The sequence below is a fragment of the Camelina sativa genome, chromosome 17 (assembly GCF_030686135.1).
Source record: "Camelina sativa cultivar CO46 ecotype springtype chromosome 17, ASM3068613v1".
NCBI classification, from domain to species: Eukaryota; Viridiplantae; Streptophyta; class Magnoliopsida; order Brassicales; family Brassicaceae; genus Camelina; species Camelina sativa.
The window spans coordinates 8621614-8643661 of record NC_141896.1 but is presented as its reverse complement, the minus strand read 5'-3'; the positions used below and the strand labels follow the sequence as shown (position 1 = coordinate 8643661).

General features: G+C 33.7%; 3 protein-coding genes and 2 non-coding genes across 5 annotated transcripts; 2 read left to right on the top strand and 3 right to left on the bottom strand.

Moving 5' to 3' along the window:
* Nucleotides 1–140: 140 nt before the first annotated feature.
* Nucleotides 141–1737, bottom strand: LOC147923420 (uncharacterized protein At3g43530-like). The gene is made up of 4 exons (XM_087496430.1): nucleotides 997–1737; nucleotides 747–908; nucleotides 291–665; nucleotides 141–218 (listed from the first exon to the last, which is right to left on the bottom strand). Exons 1-4 carry the CDS (start codon nucleotides 1720–1722, stop codon nucleotides 141–143), a joined length of 1341 nt encoding a protein of 446 aa, XP_087352556.1. The 5' UTR covers nucleotides 1723–1737.
* A 1320-nt stretch (nucleotides 1738–3057) lies between these two features.
* Nucleotides 3058–5728, bottom strand: LOC104756351 (thaumatin-like protein 1). Its single transcript, XM_010478926.3, has 3 exons — nucleotides 4860–5728; nucleotides 4063–4774; nucleotides 3058–3629 (listed from the first exon to the last, which is right to left on the bottom strand). Exons 1-3 carry the CDS (start codon nucleotides 4909–4911, stop codon nucleotides 3404–3406), a joined length of 990 nt encoding a protein of 329 aa, XP_010477228.1. The 5' UTR covers nucleotides 4912–5728; the 3' UTR covers nucleotides 3058–3403.
* Nucleotides 3099–3182, top strand: TRNAL-CAA (transfer RNA leucine (anticodon CAA)). The gene has a single exon. It is a non-coding gene; the product is annotated as a tRNA-Leu (tRNA).
* A 1333-nt stretch (nucleotides 5729–7061) lies between the features above and the next one.
* Nucleotides 7062–7899, top strand: LOC104756350 (uncharacterized). The gene is made up of 2 exons (XR_015587434.1): nucleotides 7062–7236; nucleotides 7457–7899. It is a non-coding gene; the product is annotated as an uncharacterized LOC104756350 (transcript).
* Nucleotides 7900–8162: 263 nt separating this feature from the next.
* On the bottom strand, nucleotides 8163–10591 carry LOC104756349 (ferredoxin--NADP reductase, leaf isozyme 2, chloroplastic). The gene is made up of 9 exons (XM_010478925.3): nucleotides 10313–10591; nucleotides 9749–10013; nucleotides 9507–9640; nucleotides 9347–9425; nucleotides 9159–9250; nucleotides 8961–9038; nucleotides 8813–8875; nucleotides 8481–8715; nucleotides 8163–8372 (listed from the first exon to the last, which is right to left on the bottom strand). Exons 1-9 carry the CDS (start codon nucleotides 10418–10420, stop codon nucleotides 8305–8307), a joined length of 1122 nt encoding a protein of 373 aa, XP_010477227.1. The 5' UTR covers nucleotides 10421–10591; the 3' UTR covers nucleotides 8163–8304.
* Nucleotides 10592–22048: the final 11457 nt, after the last annotated feature.

Below are 22048 nucleotides of genomic sequence, written 5' to 3'. Positions count from 1 at the left end.
GAAAAATCCAAGAAAATAACGTAGTTTTACATAGTTTAACTAGTAATACCAGTACCAATCGCAAATCCAACAAAATAACGAAGTTTTACATAGTTTTACTAGTACTACGATGACAAATCAAAGAAAATAACATAGTTTTACTACTTCTTAGACCTTTTCCTCTTCGTCCCTCTCCCTCCTTCTTGCGAAGTACTCGGTTGCTCATCAGCTACAGGCGCCTGACATGAAACCAAATTTTGTTAACACCTTCTAGTATTATCAAGTATTACTATAGTATTACGAAGTATTACCTTTGGTTTCTCTTGCTCTTTCACATATACTTCCAACGGTTCGATCCTTTTTTCAAGCCCATCAATCTTCGCCGAAATGTTATCGAACTGGGTTTTCATATCCTGCTTCATGGTCCTTAGAAGATCCACCAACTCAACAGTATCTTCTCTCGGTTGTTCATTGGCGAGTATTTCCTCATTCGCATCGTTTTGTCCTGAACGAGTAGCCACATCGGCTGTGTACATCTCCTCCAAAAGTACAGGTAGTCCTCTACGAAGGCGCCACATCCAATTGGCAACAACGACATCATGGGTATCCTCTTCCTCAGCTTCTTCTATGATTAAATCGAGAAGAGGAATTTCTTCATCATTATGAGGGATCACACTAGCAATTGCCTGTGTAAACGACCTACTTTAGATACATTACAAACCAATTTATTCAAATGATTAATAATGGCAATTGCTAGGATAACTAACCGTTGTTGTACCAAGTGTATCACCAATATTCTTTAGAGGAAAACCTTTCTGACCGGTCCTCTTAAATTTCCTCCTGCACATCCTAGGACAACTTGCATCCGCCTCAGGAATTTGGTCAACGTAAGTGTTCGCCAAAATTGGAACTGCCTCAAATAGTAAAAACTACACAACACAAGGAAAAAAACTAAAATCAGCTTCACTTATAAGAAATATCAACAATGAGAAAACTTCAAATTTTAAACTAACTAACCTCCAATGGAATACAGAAACCTGGAACAGGCCATAATGCATTCTCTTTAACCACGACCCCATTAAAATGACTCATTGTATGGGAAATCTCTTCTAGCATGTTCTCGAATGATAATCTCCCCCAAGGAAAAGACACACAAAAACCTAGATCATTCACTGCGCTTACAACAAAATCATCGATACCCATTGCATCTCTCCCCGAGTCTTTTGTATAGCCTGCAATGATGCTTCCTAAAAAGTAGAGAACCGCCATCTTCAACCTATCACGAGTACGATCTGGTTGCATTACCAATATGTGTCTCCTCACATCTTCAAGTGTAATCTTTTTTTTTCGTAAAAAATATTTCCTTCGAAACACGGTACCGCCGGCTTCCTTGTAATCAAGTGGATAGCACCGACAATCTAATCCAGACATCAAAGCATGTTCTCTCAGACCATACCGGATTGGAACACCATTCACAACAAACCATGCTTCCTTCTTTTTTTCGATTTTAGCCGTTCGAAGTAAGAGCATCCACATTCCCATAAGCTTGTGGTTTGGTTCCCTTGGCATGTGAAAAATGTGCTTGAATTGTGGATGATTCTCAAACCAATCCCTCTCAGAACTAGTTAGTGGATGCTCTAATTTATCCAGCGTTTTCAAAGTTTCAAAAATATGACACCTAGTCGATAGCTTGATTTTCTTGTTGTACTGGCTAGGCTTGAAGTGCATTCCTAAAGGTTTCATCGCTTCTGTTTCCTCCGATTCCTGCAACAATATCAGTTTTATATAAGTTATACCAATTATACAACAAGTAGTTCTACCAGTTCTACTAGTTCTACACCACCTAGTTGTACCAGTTCTACTAGTTCTACACCCAATAGTCGCACAAGTTCTACTAGTTCTACACCAATAGTTGCACCAGTTCTACTTGATCAATTTCAAATTCCAATGAGTTTTCAAATTCCGAACGAATGACACAGACTTGTTGTACTTACACTTGCATCGTTGTCCTCCTCGTGCTCCATCTCACTTTCGCTTGTACTCCTTCTCGAGTTACCTGCCGAGTTCGAACTTCCCTCCTTATCTTCTTCTTCTTCTTCTTCTTCTCCTTCATCGTCTTTTTCTTCCGATTCTTCTCCTTCATCGTTTTCTTCTTCCCCTTCATCGTCTTTTTCTTCCCCTTCTTCACAATCTTCTCCTTCATCGTCTTTTTCTTCCGATTCTTCTCCTTCATCGTTTTCTTCTTCCCCTTCATCGTCTTTTTCTTCCCCTTCTTCACCTTCTTCTCCTTCGTCGTTTTCTTCTTCCCCTTCATCGTCTTTTTCTACCCCTTCTTCACATTCTTCTCCTTCATCGTTTTCTTCTTCCACTTCATCTTTTTCTTCTTCCCCTTCATCGTTTCCTTCTTCCCCTTCATCGTTTCCTTCTTCTTCTCCATCGCTTGATTCCACAGAAGTAGATCTCTCGTTATCTCCTCCTTCTTCATCATCTTCTTCTCCATTACTTGATTCCGGAGTAGCGGATTTTGCTTTCTCTACTTCGTTCGCATTTTCTCTTCCGACCACCGGATTGGGTTCCTCCAAAACTCGACTTTCACTTTCTTCCGCCGCCGTACTCAAAGCTCTCTCTCCTCCTACTGTCGCCGGACTCAAACCCGACACACCTACTTCCGGCGAATCGGATTTTGCTTTCGAACCACCATCTCCTTCTGAGATCTTCTTCTCTTTCAAACGCTCACTCCTCCTCCTCACAAGACCCCCCCTTGTTTTCACCATCTTCTTACTCTATTTTTGGTTGATTGAATGAAAACGAGAAAACCCTAGTTCTACAGTTTTACCCAAATCGATTCGAATTTCCCGAAGAAAGAGAAGAGTGACGAGAGAGAGAGCAGTTTTGTTTTTTAAAAAAAACCGATTCAGTTTTTTTTTGGGTTTTAGATCCGATTCAGTTTTGGTAGATACTACTCAGGTATTTTTTGTAAATATCTAATTTTTCTATGGACAAGAGTGTAAAACAACACATTCTCAGATTTAAAAAAAAATCAAAAATAAATGCCAAAAAAGAGAGGGACTTTTGAGATTGTCAGAACATAGAAAGGAACTTTTGAGACGAAAACTCATGTCAGGATGGCCGAGTGGTCTAAGGCGCTGCGCTCAAGTCGCAGTCTTCGTGAGAGGGCGTGGGTTCAAATCCCACTCCTGACAAATCTTTTTTTTTTCTCTTTTTTTTTTCTTTTCTTTTTGAATTATAAATACATGAAAAAGAATTATATCTTCTAGGCTTATACAAGGTCCATATCTCAATCTCGAGTGAACAACTCAATCCAAACGTCACATGGGCTGGACGAGAAAAAGACCTTCTAAGGCCTATATACGTTCTTGTTTCTTCGCATACGTCGGCAGACACTAAAGACAAAAGAATCTACTCAGAAGAACCACCACATACGACAAAAAGCAAACGAGAGAGCGACTGTGATCACACGTGATACGCCGTGACACGTAGATGGTGGTGAACCACTGCTTTCGTCCAGAGCACCTTCGTAAACCATCTGCGACTGCGACTGCGACTCCGACGATGACGTCTTACTCCCGGAGCTTGAACTTGATGTCGTCGTCATTGTCTCTGTACTGTGTTCCTCCGCTGATTTTAGGCTGCAAAATAAAAGAATAATAAGTGCTTTGAAGCGTGACAAACGATTTCTATCATAATGGCTAATAATGATTATAAGTGACTTCGATTATACAACAAGCAACTTTTTTAATAATCATCATTAGTGTAAAGTTAGTCAGCCACTATGATTATAAAGTAATTATTTCCAGGGCCGGCTCAAACTTTTCTTGCACTTTGTGCCAAATTTTTTTTTTCTCCTAATTTACAGGTCTTATTTATAAATTTTCAGTATTTTGGGGTTTTTTTAATCAAAATATGAAACATTGAAGAGCCTAAAAATCTTATAATTTTTTCCAAAATATTGTGACATGGTGCAAATGCACTTTGTGCATTGGGTCAGCGCCGGCACTGATTATTTCTAACCACCAATTTTTACACGAATCGGGTGAAAAGTAAATAGACCAAGCAATTAACCTGGTGTTGGGAGAAGGACAGAACGTGATGACGTAGTTGGGAGATTTAGCGCACGTAAATGTACTAGACTTATCGTCATACGCGTAGCTATAGGCGCGTGGACACGCGCTCTTGAAGACCCTCGAGTACGAAGAAGGCTTACACGTATCAGGCGACCCAAACGCGCCGCTGCAGCAATACTCCGGCTCCCGAAACGCCTCGCACGCGCTTTTACAAGCCATCGCCACCGTCCCTCCCTTATCGCCTCCTCCGACGCTATTCACCCTTAGCTCCGACGGACACGAGCCGTTTAAATCGACGACGCAGCCTGTAGTGCTGCAATTCAGGCCGGAACCGCCTTGAGGAGCCACCAGCATCTGCACATTGTAGCCGTCGACGAGGCTCACGTCGTAGAAATCGAGTCCTCCGGAGCCGTCGAGAGTGAATTCAGCTAGAGTCGCCGGAGGAGCAGCTCCGGTTCCGGAGCATTCGAGTTTTCCGGAACCGCAATCACCGGTGGCGCATGTAAATCTTCCATCGGAACCGGTGGAGCAGAGTGTCCTTCCCCAGAACCGACCGCCCCATGAAGATGGTGCGTCGATTGTACGCGTCTCCCCTTTTTGAAGAACGAAGCCGGTGGTCGGCAACGGAGGAACTCCGGCGTTAGATAAAATTCCCGGCCAAACTGTGTAGTCGCATTTGTTCGCTATTGTGAAGCTCCTCGACATAGCTCCTGCGATTATAATACAAATTAAGAAACTTTAAAAATGATTACACAGTCGTTGAGATTTACAGATACATTAGAGAAAGATTCTTACCGGAGAAGAACAAGTTCGATAACAAGAAGAAGAAGAAGAAGATCAATGCCATGATTGTGTTGAAGGGATAATGTGAACGCTCTCTGTTTCTTCTTCTTCTTGATAGAGCGAAACAGAGATGGTGAGAAACAGAGGAGTGTGATTTTAAAGAGTTTTAATTCTGTTGACGATCTTTTTTAATGAGCTACAATCAAGTGTTGCTGTGTGTTTTGTATGTTACGGTATGTCTGACCACGTGGTTCATTTAGCCGTTGTGATCAAACGGTTACTGACAAATGAGTCTCTGACAAAAAGATAAAAGTGAGAAGAAACATTTAGCCTACTACTATACTAGATTGCTCTTTTTCTGGTCGGCTCTAAGTAAAAAATATCTCATTTCTCAACCATGTCTTGTTATAACTCATATGATATTTTATGGCTTGAAAAAAGGTAACGTTATAAAGTTAAACACTTAAACGCAAATGAATTAGTCTAACCCAAAATCAACTAAACTACTCAAGTGTTCAATTATCCTAAGAAACCATTACTTGTTTTAATGGAAGCATGTAAATATTTATTATATAGAAGAGTTTCATTTGATAATGTTTATCGATTTAGGTTGGATAGTACTCATCTCATTGTCAGAGGATTGGTTAGCTACCACACAATCTACATATTGCTGTCACTTTCTCTAACCATTTTTGTTTCCTTTGTTGACATCGGGTATCTCTATCAATGTATCATTTTAACTTAGAGCCAAAAAATGGTAGCAAAGGAATGATAAAAGATTAAATAACTCCCTTTTTAGCAAAATATAACTAAAAAAAAACTTATCTTTAAAATTACAGCAATTGGGAAACAAAAATAACAGTTTTGTTCCACTATACTTGCTACCAGTGCCGGCGTTGATGCGGTGCAAGCGGTGCTTTTGCACCAGGTTTCATTTAAAAAAAAAATTTAGAAGGCTTTGAGCCCTCAAAGTTTTATATTTTTGATAAAAATGATTCTAAATTTATGAAATCTACAATTAACACCTTAAAAACATCAATTTTTTTTTTTTGCACCATGTCCAACAACAACTTGAGCCGGGCCTGCTTGCTACAGAATGTCAAAGTCTCTTGGATCAGTAGACTTCAACGTTCCATTGCTCTGCCTTCTCTAACTGCTTCTTGTAATCAAACCAGTCAATACCTAAAACCATCACAAAAGAAAAACCATGAATTCATTAGAGTGTTATTTGCTTATGCAATGGATGAGTATTATTTATTTGCTCTTTTTTTTACCGTCATTTGCAGCCAATGAGACCATAATGTCATTGATTCCTTTCTCCATTCCCTTAAGTCCACATACGTAGAAAAAAGTGTTGTCTTTCTTCAACAACTCCCATAATTCAGCTGCGTACCGAGTCTAGATATACATTTTCTCTCCTTTGTCGTTGGCCTGTTCTCTGCTTATATATCACGTAATCCACCATGAAGTTCTCAGGGGCCTTTGCTTTCATCTTATCAAACTCCTGATGTTAAATAAACACACAACAACAAAAAAATAATCAGGTTGAGTTATTTTGAATTGGAAGGATTTGAAAAAAAACTAGCAGGAACCAGATCAAGAAGAGTTTATGTATGTATGCCTCTTGGTAGAGCAATGAGCTCTAGTGGTTGGTGCACCCAAGAAAAGCCAAGCTAAGCCATTGAACTGCATGATGAGTATTACAAGGTAGTATTAAATTTTGATATGTTTAATTGTTATCAATTGCTATGAGAACGTTTCAAAACGGGGTAACGATTTTTTTCAATTTTAGTTATTGGTGTGATCATTAATGTGCTGATTTTTTAAAAAAATTTCATTCAATAATTTTATTTAATACTCCGAATAGAACTAAACTGAATATCTGAAATCTGAATTAAACAAAATTATCCGAAACGTTCAGGCGTCTCAACTTCCTTACCAACTAGTCCAAATTATTGACACCAAACACATCTGTTTAAACCAGATTATCCGAAATTCTTAACGTTTAGTCAATAAGGCGTCTGCGTCTCTACTCTAATAAAACTCAGTGATCCAATTCTTAACACCAAACACATTTGTTTAAACCAGATTATCCGAAATTCAAAATTAAACCAAATTATCCGAAACGTTCAGGAGTGAGTCTCAACTTGCTTACCAACTAGTCCAAATTATTGACTAAACCAAATGGTCTACTCTAATAAAACTGCAATTCTTGACACCAAAAAAATCTATTTAAGAAGGCAATTTAGATGATGACACCAAATAACACCACCAAGACGAAGTAGCCATGGGTGGAGGAGATGGTAAGGTTGCGACAATACACGAGCTTGATCTCTTCAATTGTCCCATTTGTAGCGAGGCACTAACATCCCCGATGCCTATCTTTCAGGTCTTGTTTCTTACTTCATCCCCACAGTTCTTTCTCTCTTCTGGTTTGATTCAGTGTTTTGAAAAACGTTTTGATGTTGGTGAAAAAAGTTGCATATGTGTTGAGAGACTTTGTAGTTCCTTCCCAGATAACATATGATTTTTTTTTTACCAGTTTTAGATTTGTATTTTTGGTGTTTTAGTTTCATTGACTTGTGATTTTTTTGCTTTTGCTTTCTCAGTGTGAGAATGGACATATAGCTTGTTCGTCTTGCTGTACTAAAGTGAAGAACAAATGCCCTGCTTGCACTTTGCCGATTAACTATCGATCTAAGATAGTGGAGAGACTTGTAAAAGCAATCATTATGCCATGCCCAAACGCCAAACTTGGTTGTACTGAGACGTTCTCTTATGGGAAAGAATTAGTCCATGAGAAGACATGCAGGTTCGCTCCGAAATGAAAGATGAATCTCTCAATAAGATGAAGACTAAGAGGAGTGTGATTATCTTATCATATCATATCAGTTGTTTTGTTATTTATATCAATAAGATGAAGACTAAAAGGAATCTCAATAAGATGAAGACTAAGAGGAATCTGATCTTTTTTATTTGCTACTTTTATCCACTATGCACTCTAAACTTACTCTACTCTTATGTTTGCATAAATAATGGTTTTTTCTTAAAATTTTACTTGGTAGATTACGGGTTAATTTGTCTGTTCTCTAGTGATTGGTTGTTAAATTTGACGGCTAATTCTCCATGATTAAGATGTCCAAATCTTAAGAACAATTGCTTTTGCAAGATTTCATCATTTTGATATCTTTCTTGATACAATGTTAACTAATGGTGATTTAGTGGCTAGCTTTACACAGTGGCTCCTTAACTCCTATGTTTTCAGTTCTCGTTAGTAATTTGGGACACATGACAGAACACCAGGAGTCTCGAGTCTTACGAGGATAAAGAAGTGATTTCGTCTCTTTCAGGGTGCTCGATAACTAAAAAAACTTATCTTTAAATTACAGCAATTGGGAAGCGAAAATAACAGTTTTGTTCCACTATACTTGCTACAGAATGTCAAAGTCTCTTTTGATCAGTAGACTTCAACGTTCCATTGCTCTGCCTTCTTCAACTGCTTCTTGTAATCAAACCAGTCAATACCTAAACCATCACCACAAAAAACAAAAAAAAAATGTATTCATTAGAGTTTACCTTGATTGTAGTGGATGTTTCAAGAACTAGAGTACTAATTATTTGCTCTTTTTTTACCGTCATTTGCAGCCAATGAGACCATAATGTCATCGATTCCTTTCTCCATTCCCTTAAGTCCACACATGTAGACAAAAGTGTTGTCTTTCTTCAACAACTCCCATAATTCAGCTGCGTACTGCGCCATCCGAGTCTGGATATACATTTTCTCTCCTTTGTCGTTCGCCTGTTCTCTGCTTATCGCATAATCCACCCTGAAGTTCTCGGGGGCCTTTGCTTTCATCTTATCAAACTCCTGATGTTTAAACAAATGACAATCAAAACAGGATTTTTTTTGTTATTTTGAATTGGAAGGATTTTGAAAACTAGAAGAAGAGTTTATGTATGTATGCCTCTTGGTAGAGCAATGAGCTAGTAGTTGGTACACCCAAGAAAAGCCAAGCTAAGCCATTGAACTGCATAATGAGGATTACAAGGTTTTAATTTTTGATATGTTTGGTTGTTATCAAAAAAGCTTATTGACCAAAGCAATCGTTTCACCTTGTAGTCATCATGTTTCTCAAAGAACATCTTCCATAAGAAAGACCGGAAAGGTGCAATACCAGTCCCTGTAGCAAGCTGTGGCGTTCATCAAGAAGAAGGATAATATTAGTGTTTAATGATGTTTCAAGAAACAGAACCTATATGGAAGTTATATCATAAGAAAGTCAAGATAAAATTGAGGTTTAGGGGACAGACCATAATCACAGTTGCGTTTGGATCCTTTGGCATAAGCATTTCTTTGCCTACAGGACCAGTGAGCTTCACTGGACTTCCGGGTGCCAAGTCACCTGAAAAACAAGGACAAGCAAACCCGAAAGTTGAATAATAGGTGAAAGAAGTTAAACTTTAAACAAAAAAGACAAGCTTTATTCATTGGTACTTACACAAGAAATTTGAGCAAACTCCTTTAACAGTCTCTCCTTGGTCATTAGTATAAACAAGTCTTTTCACACACAAAGAAACCTGCAACAACTTGTTCATTCACTTAACCAGACAAAACAAACCGTATTCTTTCTCAAAACTGTAAAAGAAATCGTCTCTTACGGTTTCAGAATTGCCAAGATCTCCAAGAGCGCTGCTGGCAATCGAGTAAAGTCTGATCTTGTGAGGCTTTCCATTCTTGTCAATTCCATCTGGAATCACACCAACAGATTGCCCTTCTCTGTACGGGATCTCTCCTATTAAAGACACATAAATGCTACTTCAATCACCATCAACAAGTGAATAATACACAGATGACAGAACTATAACGTTTATGAGATCAAGTAATTAATGAAATCCCCTACCTTGATGGCTGAAAACCATGTGCCAGGTCTCTCCAGGAGCATCATCTGCTGTGATTTTGGTGTTGACAAGGCATTTTCCAGTGTATGGCTCCTTTGGTCTGTACTTGTTAACAATCACACCTTCCTCGTTCTTCTTAGACACTTTCTCAACTTTCTTGGCAGGAGTAGGAGTAGGAGTATCTGTCGTCTCTGTTGTGATTTGAGCTCTTATGGAAAACACTCTTTTACTTGTCACTACATTGTTGCTTTTGTAGTAAAGAGCACCCTTCAAAAAAACCAAAACAACAGAGAGACCTAATCAAGATCCCATCAAATGCTAGATGAACTGAAACCCCAGAAGCTGCTTATCCAAAGTTCCAAACTTTACTAAACAGAGACCTAATCTAGTACTCAAATGTTGACATATTTAAGAAGTCATCAGTGGATTTTAGCAAATGTTCTCTATATGATCTAGAGAAGTAAGACCCAGAAGCACGTTTATCCAAGTTCCAAACTTGATTAAGACCCAGATGAGTATAAGAAAACCTCTAAAAAGCAGAGTATGTGATAGATATAAAAGAGTACCTTAGTAAACCTGATCCTTTCAGGAGCAATGGCACAACTTGTAGCAGGAAGAGAAGAAGAGTTTGAAGATGTGAAAGAAACAGCAGCATTCATGGTAGTCATCGCCATTGCCGAGCAAATAAAATCAAATTGGGAGTAAATTGCAGAGGAATATAAAAAGGAATCAGACAGAGAAAGATAAGAGAAGGATTGGAAGACATTTGTGTTTGGGTGGATGAGGTTTGAAGAAGAGAGTATCTCATTGATCAAAGTTGTGGTTACGGTTATTTGACTAGGAAGCTATATATATCTCTTTTGTTTTCTTTCCTTAAAAATATCTTTGTGTGTGTGTAATAATTATGAAAATAATAATCTCAACTATCTCAAGTATGATTATATGATATCAAATTTTTTTAAGACATGTATATTTATAAATTCAGAAAATTATGTTGTACACCAAAAGAACAAATACCATAATTATAATGCTTTTTCATTGAGTCTTTCATTTTAAGAAGTACTTAATTGTAACTTATCTCTATACTATTATTTGAAGAATGCACTTTACCACTATTCATGTGTTTTATTTACATTAAATGATATTGGAGAAAAAATATCTATATTAATATAATTTTTCTATGTTATAATATCATAAGTAGTAAATTTTTTTTCAACTATAAGTAGTAATTTTATCTCAACCCAAACTAACTAAAAATGATTAGAAATTTTAAAAATAAAACATAAATCAATATATACTAAAATTCTCACCAAGTAATCGAAAGTTATTTCTATAATATCATTTTTTCAAGATTTTTGTATGTTCATTTATAATTACATGTTTTTACATGTTTACATGCGTTAAAATTTAAAAAGTAAAACATAACTAAAAAATAAGAAAAAGTTTAGTAAAACATAAATATACTAATATTTTCATCTAGTAATTAAAAATTCTTTCTTATAAGCTCACTAAAAAAGAATAATAGTTACCAATCAAAATATATTACAATGATAGTTACAATTTTTATCCAGAGAAATTAATATTATATTGTTATTTTGAATTTTAATATTCATACTTAATTATGTTAATATCATTTTTAAATAGTTTAAGTCTACGGTATGTTCGATTTATCCTCGACCTTCGAAAAAGACTAACTTAGGAGCACCATGTAACATTCACCTCTTCGCCAAAAATCTTGTGCCAACTATGTTGGTGATCAAAACTTGTTGCTCCATGTTTATCGAACGACAATTCTTTAAGAGATTTAACTAGAACATTACGCTGCACATAACACTTTATCGTTTCCCAACTAACTCTTATAATTAGTCAGTTGCATTGGATTAAGACATATTTTAACCCCAGAAACACTAACAAAGCTGTTTACACCTTCTAAGCAATGTTTTCTCAGGTTTTAGCATGTTTTGAGACAAAGTGGGTATAAGTGGCTTTTAAACTCTCCAAATCCATCTCAGACTCTTATAATTAGTTAGTTGCATTGGATTAAGACAAATTTTAATCCGAGAAACACTAACAAAGCTGTTTACAGCTTCTAAGCAATGTTTTCTCAGGTTTTAGTCTGTTTTGGGACAAAATGGGTATAAGTGGCTTTTAAACTCTCAAAATCCATCTCAAACTCTTATAACAAGTTAGTTGCATTAGATTAAGACACAATTTAACCCCAGAAACCTTAACAAAGCAGTTTACAGCTTCTAAGCAATGTTTAATACTCCCTCCGTTTTTTATTAGTTGTCGTTTAAGGTTATTTCATACAGATTAAGAAAACAATTAATTTTATTGTTTTATTCTTTTTAAATATATTTTCTAGTCTTTTGATTGGTTAAAAAATTAAAACAATTGGATAAAATTGGAATATTTACCAAACATCTGCATTGAAAATCTAAAATGACAAGTATTATGACACAAAATTTTAACTTTAGAACGACAAGTAATAAAAAACGGAGGGAGTATTAAACATTATTTTATTGTTAAGAGTGAACTATTTGAACCCCAAAGATATGAAACCGAAATTCAACAATAAATTAGACAATCATTTTGCTATCAAAAAACGTTTAATGGGCTTCGCAGTATTGGGCTATGATATTACGACCTCATCATTTATCTCAGCTGATCTTATAACCTCATCATTTGTCTCCTCATCTGATCTTACAACCTCACCATTTGTCTCATCTGATCTTATAACCTAATCATATGTCTTCAGTTCCTCAGCTGATCTTACAACCTCATCATTTGTCTCAGCTGATCTTACAACCTCATCATTTGCCTTAACTTCCTCAACTGACCTTACTACAACCTCATCATTTGTCTTCACTTTATCGACTGACCTTTTAACATCTTTCTTTCCACTCATATTGATTGCTGCCTTCATATGTTTCTTCTTCCCTTCAGTTACCCTCACTGAAGGAAAGAAGAAACATATGAAAAAGTAAAAAGTAATTACATGTTCATTTATAATTACATGTTTTTACATGTTTACATGCGTTAAAATTTAAAAAGTAAAACATAACTAAAAAATAAGAAAAAATTTAGTAAAACATAAATATACTAATATTTTTATCTAGTAATTAAACTTTTTTTCTCAAAGCTCATTAAGAAAGAATGATAGTTACAAATCAAAACATATTACAATGATAGTTGCAATTTTTATCCACATAAACTAATATTATATTGGTTATTTTAGACCGACAAATAATAAAAAACGGAGGGAGTATTAAACATTATTTTATTGTTAAGAGTGAACTATTTGAATCCCAAAATATAATACTGAAATTCAACAATAAATCAGACAATCATTTTGCTATCTAAAAACGTTTAATGGGCTTCGCAATATTGGGCTATGATCTTACGACCTCATCATTTGTATCAACTGATCTTATAACCTCATCATTTGTCTCCTCAGCTGATCTTACAACCTCACCATTTGTCTCATCTGATCTTACAACCTCATCATCTGTCTTCAGTTCCTCAGCTGATCTTACAACCTCATCATTTGTCTCAGCTGATCTTACAACCTCATCATCTGCCTTAACTTCCTCAGCTGACCTTACTACAACCTCATCATTTGTCTTTACTTTATCGACTGACCTTTTAACATCTTTCTTTCCACTCATATTGATAGCTGCCTTCATATGTTTCTTCTTCCCTTACCCTCACTGAAGGGAAGAATTCTTCCCTTACCCTCACTGAAGGGAAGAAGAAACATATGAAAAAAGTAAAAAGTAATTACATGTTCATTTATAATTACATGTTTACATGCGTTAAAATTTAAAAATTAAAACATAACTAAAAAATAAGAAAATTTTTAGTAAAACATAAATATACTAATATCTATATCTAGTAATTAAAAATTCTATCTTATAAGTTCATTAAGAAAAAATGATAGTTACCAATCAAAACATATTACAATGATAATTACAATTTTTATCCAGAGAAATTAATATTATATTGTTATTTTAGAATGACAAATAATAAAAAATGGAGGGAGTATTAAACATTATTTTATTGTTAAGAGTGAACTATTTGAACCCTAAAGATATGAAACCGAAATTCAACAATAAATCAGACAATCAGTTTGCTATCTAAAAACATTTAATGGGCTTCGCAGTATTGGGCTATGATCATACGACCTCATCATTTGTCTCAGCTGATCTTATAACCTCATCATTTGTCTCCTTAGCTGATCTTACAACCTCAACATTTGTCTCATCTGATCTTACAACCTCATCATCTGTCTTCAGTTCCTCAGCTGATCTTACAACTTCAACATTTGTCTCTGCTGATCTTAAAATCTCATCATCTGCCTTAACTTCCTCAGCTGACCTTACTACAACCTCATCATTTGTCTTCACTTTATCGACTGACCTTTTAACATCTTTCTTTCCACTCATATTGATCGCTGCCTTCATATGTTTCATTTATAATTAGTTACCCTCGCTGAAGGGAAGAAACATATGAAAAAGTAAAAAGTAAATACATGTTCATTTATAATTACATGTTTTTACATGTATACATGCGTTAAAATTTAAAAAGTAAAACATAACTAAAAAATAAGAAAAAGTTTAGTAAAACATAAATATACTAATATTTTCATCTAGTAATTAAAAATTCTTTCTTATAAGCTCATTAAAAAAGAATGATAGTTAACAATCAAAACATATTACAATGATAGATACAATTTTTATCCAGAGAAATTAGTATTATATTGTTATTTTAGAACGACAAATAATAAAAAATGGAGGGAGTACATTATTTTATTGTTAAGAGTGAACTATTTGAACCCTAAAGATATGAAACCGAAATTCAACAATAAATCAGACAATCATTTTGCTATCTAAAAACATTTAATGGGATTTGCAATATTGGGCTATGATCTTACGACCTCATCATTTGTCTCCTCATCTCATCTTACAACCTCACCATTTGTCTCATCTGATCTTACAACCTCATCATATGTCTTCAGTTCCTCAGCTGATCTTACAACCTCATCATTTGTCTCAGCTGATCTTACAACCTCATCATTTGTCTCAGCTGATCTTACAACCTCATCATCTGCTATAACTTCCTCAACTGTCCTTACTACAACCTCATCAATTGTCTTTACTTTATCGACTAACCTTTTAACATCTTTCTTTCCACTCATATTGATCGCTGCCTTCATATGTTTCTTCACTGAAGGGAAGAAGAAACATATGAAAAGGTAAAAAGTAATTACATGTTCATTTATAATTACATGTTTTTACATGGTTACATGCGTTAAAATTTAAAAAGTAAAACATAACTAAAAAATAAGAAAAAGTTTAGTAAAACATATATATACTAATATTTTTATCTAGTAATTAAAATTTCTTTCTTATAAGCTCATTAAGAAAGAATGATAGTTACCAATCAAAACATATTACAATGATAGTTACAATTTTTATCCAGAGAAATTAATGTTATATTGTTATTTTAGAACGATAAATAATAAAAAACGGAGGGAGTATTGCACATTATTTTATTGTTAAGAGTGAACAATTTGAACCCCAAAGATATGAAACCGAAATTCAACAATAAATCAAACAATCATTTTGCTATCTAAAAACGTTTAATGGTCGCAGCATTGGGCTATGATATTACGACCTCATCATTTGTCTCAGCTGATCTTATAACCTCATCATTTGTCTCCTCAGCTGATCTAACAACCTCACCATTTGTCTCATCTGATCTTACAACTTCATCATCTGTCTTCAGTTCCTCAGCTGATCTTACAACCTCATCATTTGTCTCAGCTGATCTTACAACCTCATCATCTGCCTTAACTTCCTCAGCTGACCTTACTACAACCTCATCATTTGTCTTTACTTTATCGACTGACCTTTTAACATCTTTCTTTCCACTCATATTGATCGCTGCCTTCATATGTTTCTTCTTCCCTTCAGTTACCCTCACTGTAGGGAAGAAGAAACATATGAAAAAGTAAAAAGTAATTACAAGTTCATTTATAATTACATGTTTTTACATGTTTACATGCGTTAAAACTTAAAAAGTAAAACATAACTATAAAATAAGAAAAAGTTTAGTAAAACATAAATATACTAATAATTTCATCTAGTATTTAAAAATTCTATCTTATACGCTAATTAAGAAAAAATGATAGTTACCAATCAAAACATATTACAATGATAGTTACAATTTTTATCCAGAGAAATTAATATTATATTGTTATTTTAGAACGACAAATAATAAAAAACGGAGGGAGTATTAAACAGTATTTTATTGTTAAGAGTGAACTATTTGAACCCAAAGATATGAAACCGAAATTCAACAATAAATAAAACAATCATTTTGCTATCTAAAAACGTTTAATGGGCTTCGCAGTATTGGGCAATGATCTTACGACCTCATCATTTGTCTCAGCTGATCTTATAAACTCATCATTTGTCTCCTCAGCTGATATTACAACCTCACCATTTGTCTCATCTGATCTTACAACCTCATCATCTGTCTTCAGTTCCTCAGCTGATCTTACAACCTCATCATTTGTCTCAGCTGATCTTACAACCTCATCATCTGCCTTAACTTCCTCAGCTGACCTTACTACAACCTCATCATTTGTCTTTACTTTATCGACTGACCTTTTAACATCTTTCTTTCCACTCATATTGATCGCTGCCTTCATATTTTTCTTCTTCCCTTTAGTTACCCTAACTGAAGGGAAGAAGACACATATGAAAAAGTAAAAAAATAATCACATGTTCATTTATAATTACATGTTTTTACATGTTTACATGCGTTAAAATTTAAAAAGTAAAACATAACTAAAAAATAAGAAAAATTTTAGTAAAACATAAATATACTAATATTTTCATCTAGTAATTAATTTTTTTTTTATAAGCTCATTAAGAAAGAATGATAGTTACCAATCAAAACATATTACAAAGATAGTTACAATTTTTATCCAGATAAATTAATATTATATTGTTATTTTAGAACGACAAATCATAAAAAACAGAGGGAGTATTAAACATTATTTTATTGTTAAGAGTGAACTATTTGAACCCTAAAGATATGAAACCGAAATTCAACAATAAATCAGACAATCAGTTTGCTATCTAAAAACATTTAATGGGCTTCGCAGTATTGCGCTATGATCTTACGACCTCATCATTTGTCTCAGCTGATCTTATAAACTCATCATTTGTCTTCTCAGCTGATCTTACAATCTCACCATTTGTCTCATCTGATCTTACAACCTCATCATCTGTCTTCAGTTCCTCAGCTGATCTTACAACCTCATCATTTGTCTCAGCTGATCTTACAACCTCATCATCTGCCTTAACTTCCTCAGCTGACCTTACTACAACCTCATCATTTGTCTTCACTTTATCGACTGACCTTTTAACATCTTTCTTTCCACTCATATTGATCGCTGCCTTCATATGTTTCATTTATAATTAGTTACCCTCACTGAAGGGAAGAAACATATGAAAAAGTAAAAAGTAATTACATGTTCATTTATAATTACATGTTTTTACATGTATACATGCGTTAAAATTTAAAAAGTAAAACTTAACTAAAAAATAAGAAAAAGTTCAGTAAAACATAAATATACTAATATTTTCATCTAGTAATTAAAAATTCTTTCTTATAAGCTCATTAAGAAAGAATGATACTCCCTCCGTTTCAAAATATAGGATGTTTTAAGCAAAGCACGCAGATTAAGAAGTCTTTACTTTTAAAAGTTCAACCAATCAGAAATAATACTGCATAATATAAAATACTAAACTAATCTAAAAGTTGCATTGAAATCTGAAAACATACTATATTATGAAACAACAAACTTCTCCAAAACATCTTATATTTTGAAACGGAGGGAGTAGTTAACAATCAAAACATATTACAATGATAGATACAATTTTTATCCACAGAAATTAATATTATATTGTTATTTTAGAACGACAAATAATAAAAAATGGAGGGAGTATTAAACATTATTTTATTGTTAAGAGTGAATTATTTGAACCCTAAAGATATGAAACCGAAATTCAACAATAAATCAGACAATCATTTTGCTATCTAAAAACATTTAATGGGCTTTGCAATATTGGGCTATGATCTTACGACATCATCATTTGTCTCCTCATCTCATCTTACAACCTCACCATTTGTCTCATCTGATCTTACAACCTCATCATATGTCTTCAGTTCCTCAGCTGATCTTACAACCTCATCATTTGTCTCAGCTGATCTTACAACCTCATCATTTGTCTCAGCTGATCTTACAACCTCATCATCTGCCATAACTTCCTCAACTGTCCTTACTACAACCTCATCAATTGTCTTTACTTTATCGACTGACCTTTTAACATCTTTCTTTCCACTCATATTGATCGCTGCCTTCATATGTTTCTTCTTCCCTTACCCTCACTGAAGGGAAGAATTCTTCCCTTACCCTCACTGAAGGGAAGAAGAAACATATGAAAAAGTAAAATGTAATTACATGTTCATTTATAATTACATGTTTACATGCGTTAAAATTTAAAAAGTAAAACATAACTAAAAAATAAGAAAAATTTTAGTAAAACATAAATATACTAATATTTTCATCTAGTAATTAAATTTTTTTTATAAGCTCATTAAGAAAGAATGATAGTTACCAATCAAAACATATTACAAAGATAGTTACAATTTTTATCCAGATAAATTAATATTATATTGTTATTTTAGAACTAAAAAATCATAAAAAACAGAGGGAGTATTAAACATTATTTTATTGTTAAGAGTGAACTATTTGAACCCTAAAGATATGAAACCGAAATTCAACAATAAATCAGACAATCGGTTTGCTATCTAAAAACATTTAATGGGCTTCGCAGTATTGGGCTATGATCTTACGACCTCATCATTTGTCTCAGCTGATCTTATAACCTCATCATTTGTCTCCTTAGCTGATCTTACAACCTCAACATTTGTCTCATCTGATCTTACAACCTCATCATCTGTCTTCAGTTCCTCAGCTGATCTTACAACTTCATCATTTGTCTCTGCTGATCTTACAAACTCATTATCTGCCTTAACTTCCTCAGCTGACCTTACTACAACCTCATCATTTGTCTTCACTTTATCGACTGACCTTTTAACATCTTTCTTTCCACTCATATTGATCGCTGCCTTCATATGTTTCATTTATAATTAGTTACCCTCACTGAAGGGAAGAAACATATGAAAAAGTAAAAAGTAATTACATGTTCATTTATAATTACATGTTTTTACATGTATACATGCGTTAAAATTTAAAAAGTAAAACATAACTAAAAAATAAGAAAAAGTTCAGTAAAACATAAATATACTAATATTTTCATCTAGTAATTAAATTTTTTTTCTTATAAGCTCATTAAGAAAGAATGATAGTTAACAATCAAAACATATTACAATGATAGATACAATTTTTATCCAGAGAAATTAATATTATATTGTTATTTTAGAACGACAAATAATAAAAAATGGAGGGAGTATTAAACATTATTTTATTGTTAAGAGTGAACTATTTGAACCCTAAAGATATGAAACCGAAATTCAACAATAAATCAGACAATCATTTTGCTATCTAAAAACATTTAATGGGCTTTGCAATATTGGGCTATGATCTTACGACATCATCCTTTGTCTCCTCATCTCATCTTACAACCTCACCATTTGTCTTATCTGATCTTACAACCTCATCATATGTCTTCAGTTCCTCAGCTGATCTTACAACCTCATCATTTGTCTCAGCTGATCTTACAACCTCATCATTTCTCTCAGCTGATCTTACAACCTCATCATCTGTCATAACTTCCTCAACTGTCCTTACTACAACCTCATCAATTGTCTTTACTTTATCGACTGACCTTTTAACATCTTTCTTTCCACTCATATTGATCGCTGCCTTCATATGTTTCTTCTTCCCTTACCCTCACTGAAGGGAAGAATTATTCCCTGATCCTCACTGAAGGGAAGAAGAAACATATGAAAAAGAAAAAAGTAATTACATGTTCATTTATAATTACATGTTTACATGCGTTAAAATTTAAAAATTAAAACATAACTAAAAAATAAGAAAAAGTTTAGTAAAACATAAATATACTAATATTTATATCTAGTAATTAAAAATTCTTTCTTATAAGCTCATTAAGAAAAAATGATAGTTACCAATCAAAACATATTACAATGATAATTACAATTTTTATCCAGAGAAATTAATATTATATTGTTATTTTAGAACGACAAATAATAAAAAATGGAGGGAGTATTAAACATTATTTTATTGTTAAGAGTGAACTATTTGAACCCTAAAGATATGAAACCGAATTTCAACAATAAATCAGACAATCAGTTTGCTATCTAAAAACATTTAATGGGCTTCGCAGTATTGGGCTATGATCTTACGACCTCATCATTTGTCTCAGCTGATCTTATAACCTCATCATTTGTCTCCTTAGCTGATCTTACAACCTCAACATTTGTCTCATCTGATCTTACAACATCATCATCTGTCTTCAGTTCCTCAGCTGATCTTACAACTTCATCATTTGTCTCAGCTGATCTTACAACCTCATCATCTGCCATAACTTCCTCAACTGTCTTTACTACAACCTCATCAATTGTCTTTACTTTATCGACAGACCTTTTAACATCTTTCTTTCCACTCATATTGATCGCTGCCTTCATATGTTTCTTCACTGAAGGGAAGAAGAAACATATGAAAAAAGTAAAAAGTAATTACATGTTCATTTATAATTACATGTTTTTAAATGGTTACATGCGTTAAAATTTAAAAAGTAAAACATAACTAAAAAATAAGAAAAAGTTTAGTAAAACATATATATACTAATTTTTTTATCTAGTAATTAAAATTTCTTTCTTATAAGCTCATTAAGAAAGAATGATAGTTACCAATCAAAACATATTACAATGATAGTTACAATTTTTATCCAGAGAAATTAATGTTATATTGTTATTTTAGAACGATAAATAATAAAAAACGGAGGGAGTATTGCACATTATTTAATTGTTAAGAGTGAACTATTTGAACCCCAAAGATATGAAACCGAAATTCAACAATAAATCAAACAATCATTTTGCTATCTAAAAACGTTTAATGGGCTTTGCAGTATTGGGCAATGATCTTACGACCTCATCATTTGTCTCAGCTGATCTTATAAACTCATCATTTGTCTTCTCAGCTGATCTTACAACCTCACCATTTGTCTCATCTGATCTTACAACCTCATCATCTGTCTTCAGTTCCTCAGCTGATCTTACAACCTCATCATTTGTCTCAGCTGATCTTACAACCTCATCATTTGTCTCAGCTGATCTTACAACCTCATCATCTGCCTTAACTTCCTCAGCTGACCTTACTACAACCTCATCATTTGTCTTTACTTTATCGACTGACCTTTTAACATCTTTCTTTCCACTCATATTGATCGCTGCCTTCATATTTTTCTTCTTCCCTATAGTTACCCTAACTGAAGGGAAGAAGACACATATGAAAAAGTAAAAAAATAATCACATGTTCATTTATAATTACATGTTTTTACATGTTTACATGCTTTAAAATTTAAAAAGTAAAACATAACTAAAAAATAAGAAAAATTTTAGTAAAACATAAATATACTAATATTTTCATCTAGTAATTAATTTTTTTTTATAAGCTAATTAAGAAAGAATGATAGTTACCAATCAAAACATATTACAATGATAGTTACAATTTTTATCCAGAGAAATTAATATTATATTGTTATTTTAGAACGACAAATAATAAAAAACGGGGGGAGTATTAAACAGTATTTTATTGTTAAGAGTGAACTATTTGAACCCCAAAGATATGAAACCGAAATTCAACAATAAATCAAACAATCATTTTGCTATCTAAAAACGTTTAATGGGCTTCGCAGTATTGGGCAATGATCTTACGACCTCATCATTTGTTTCAGCTGATCTTATAAACTCATTATTTGTCTTCTCAACTGATCTTACAACCTCACCATTTGTCTCATCTGATCTTACAACCTCATCATCTGTCTTCAGTTCCTCAGCTGATCTTAAAACCTCATCATTTGTCTCAGCTGATCTTACAACCTCATCATCTGCCTTAACTTCCTCAGCTGACCTTACTACAACCTCATCATTTGTCTTTACTTTATCGACTGACCTTTTAACATCTTTCTTTCCACTCATATTGATCGCTGCCTTCATATGTTTCTTCTTCCCTTCAGTTA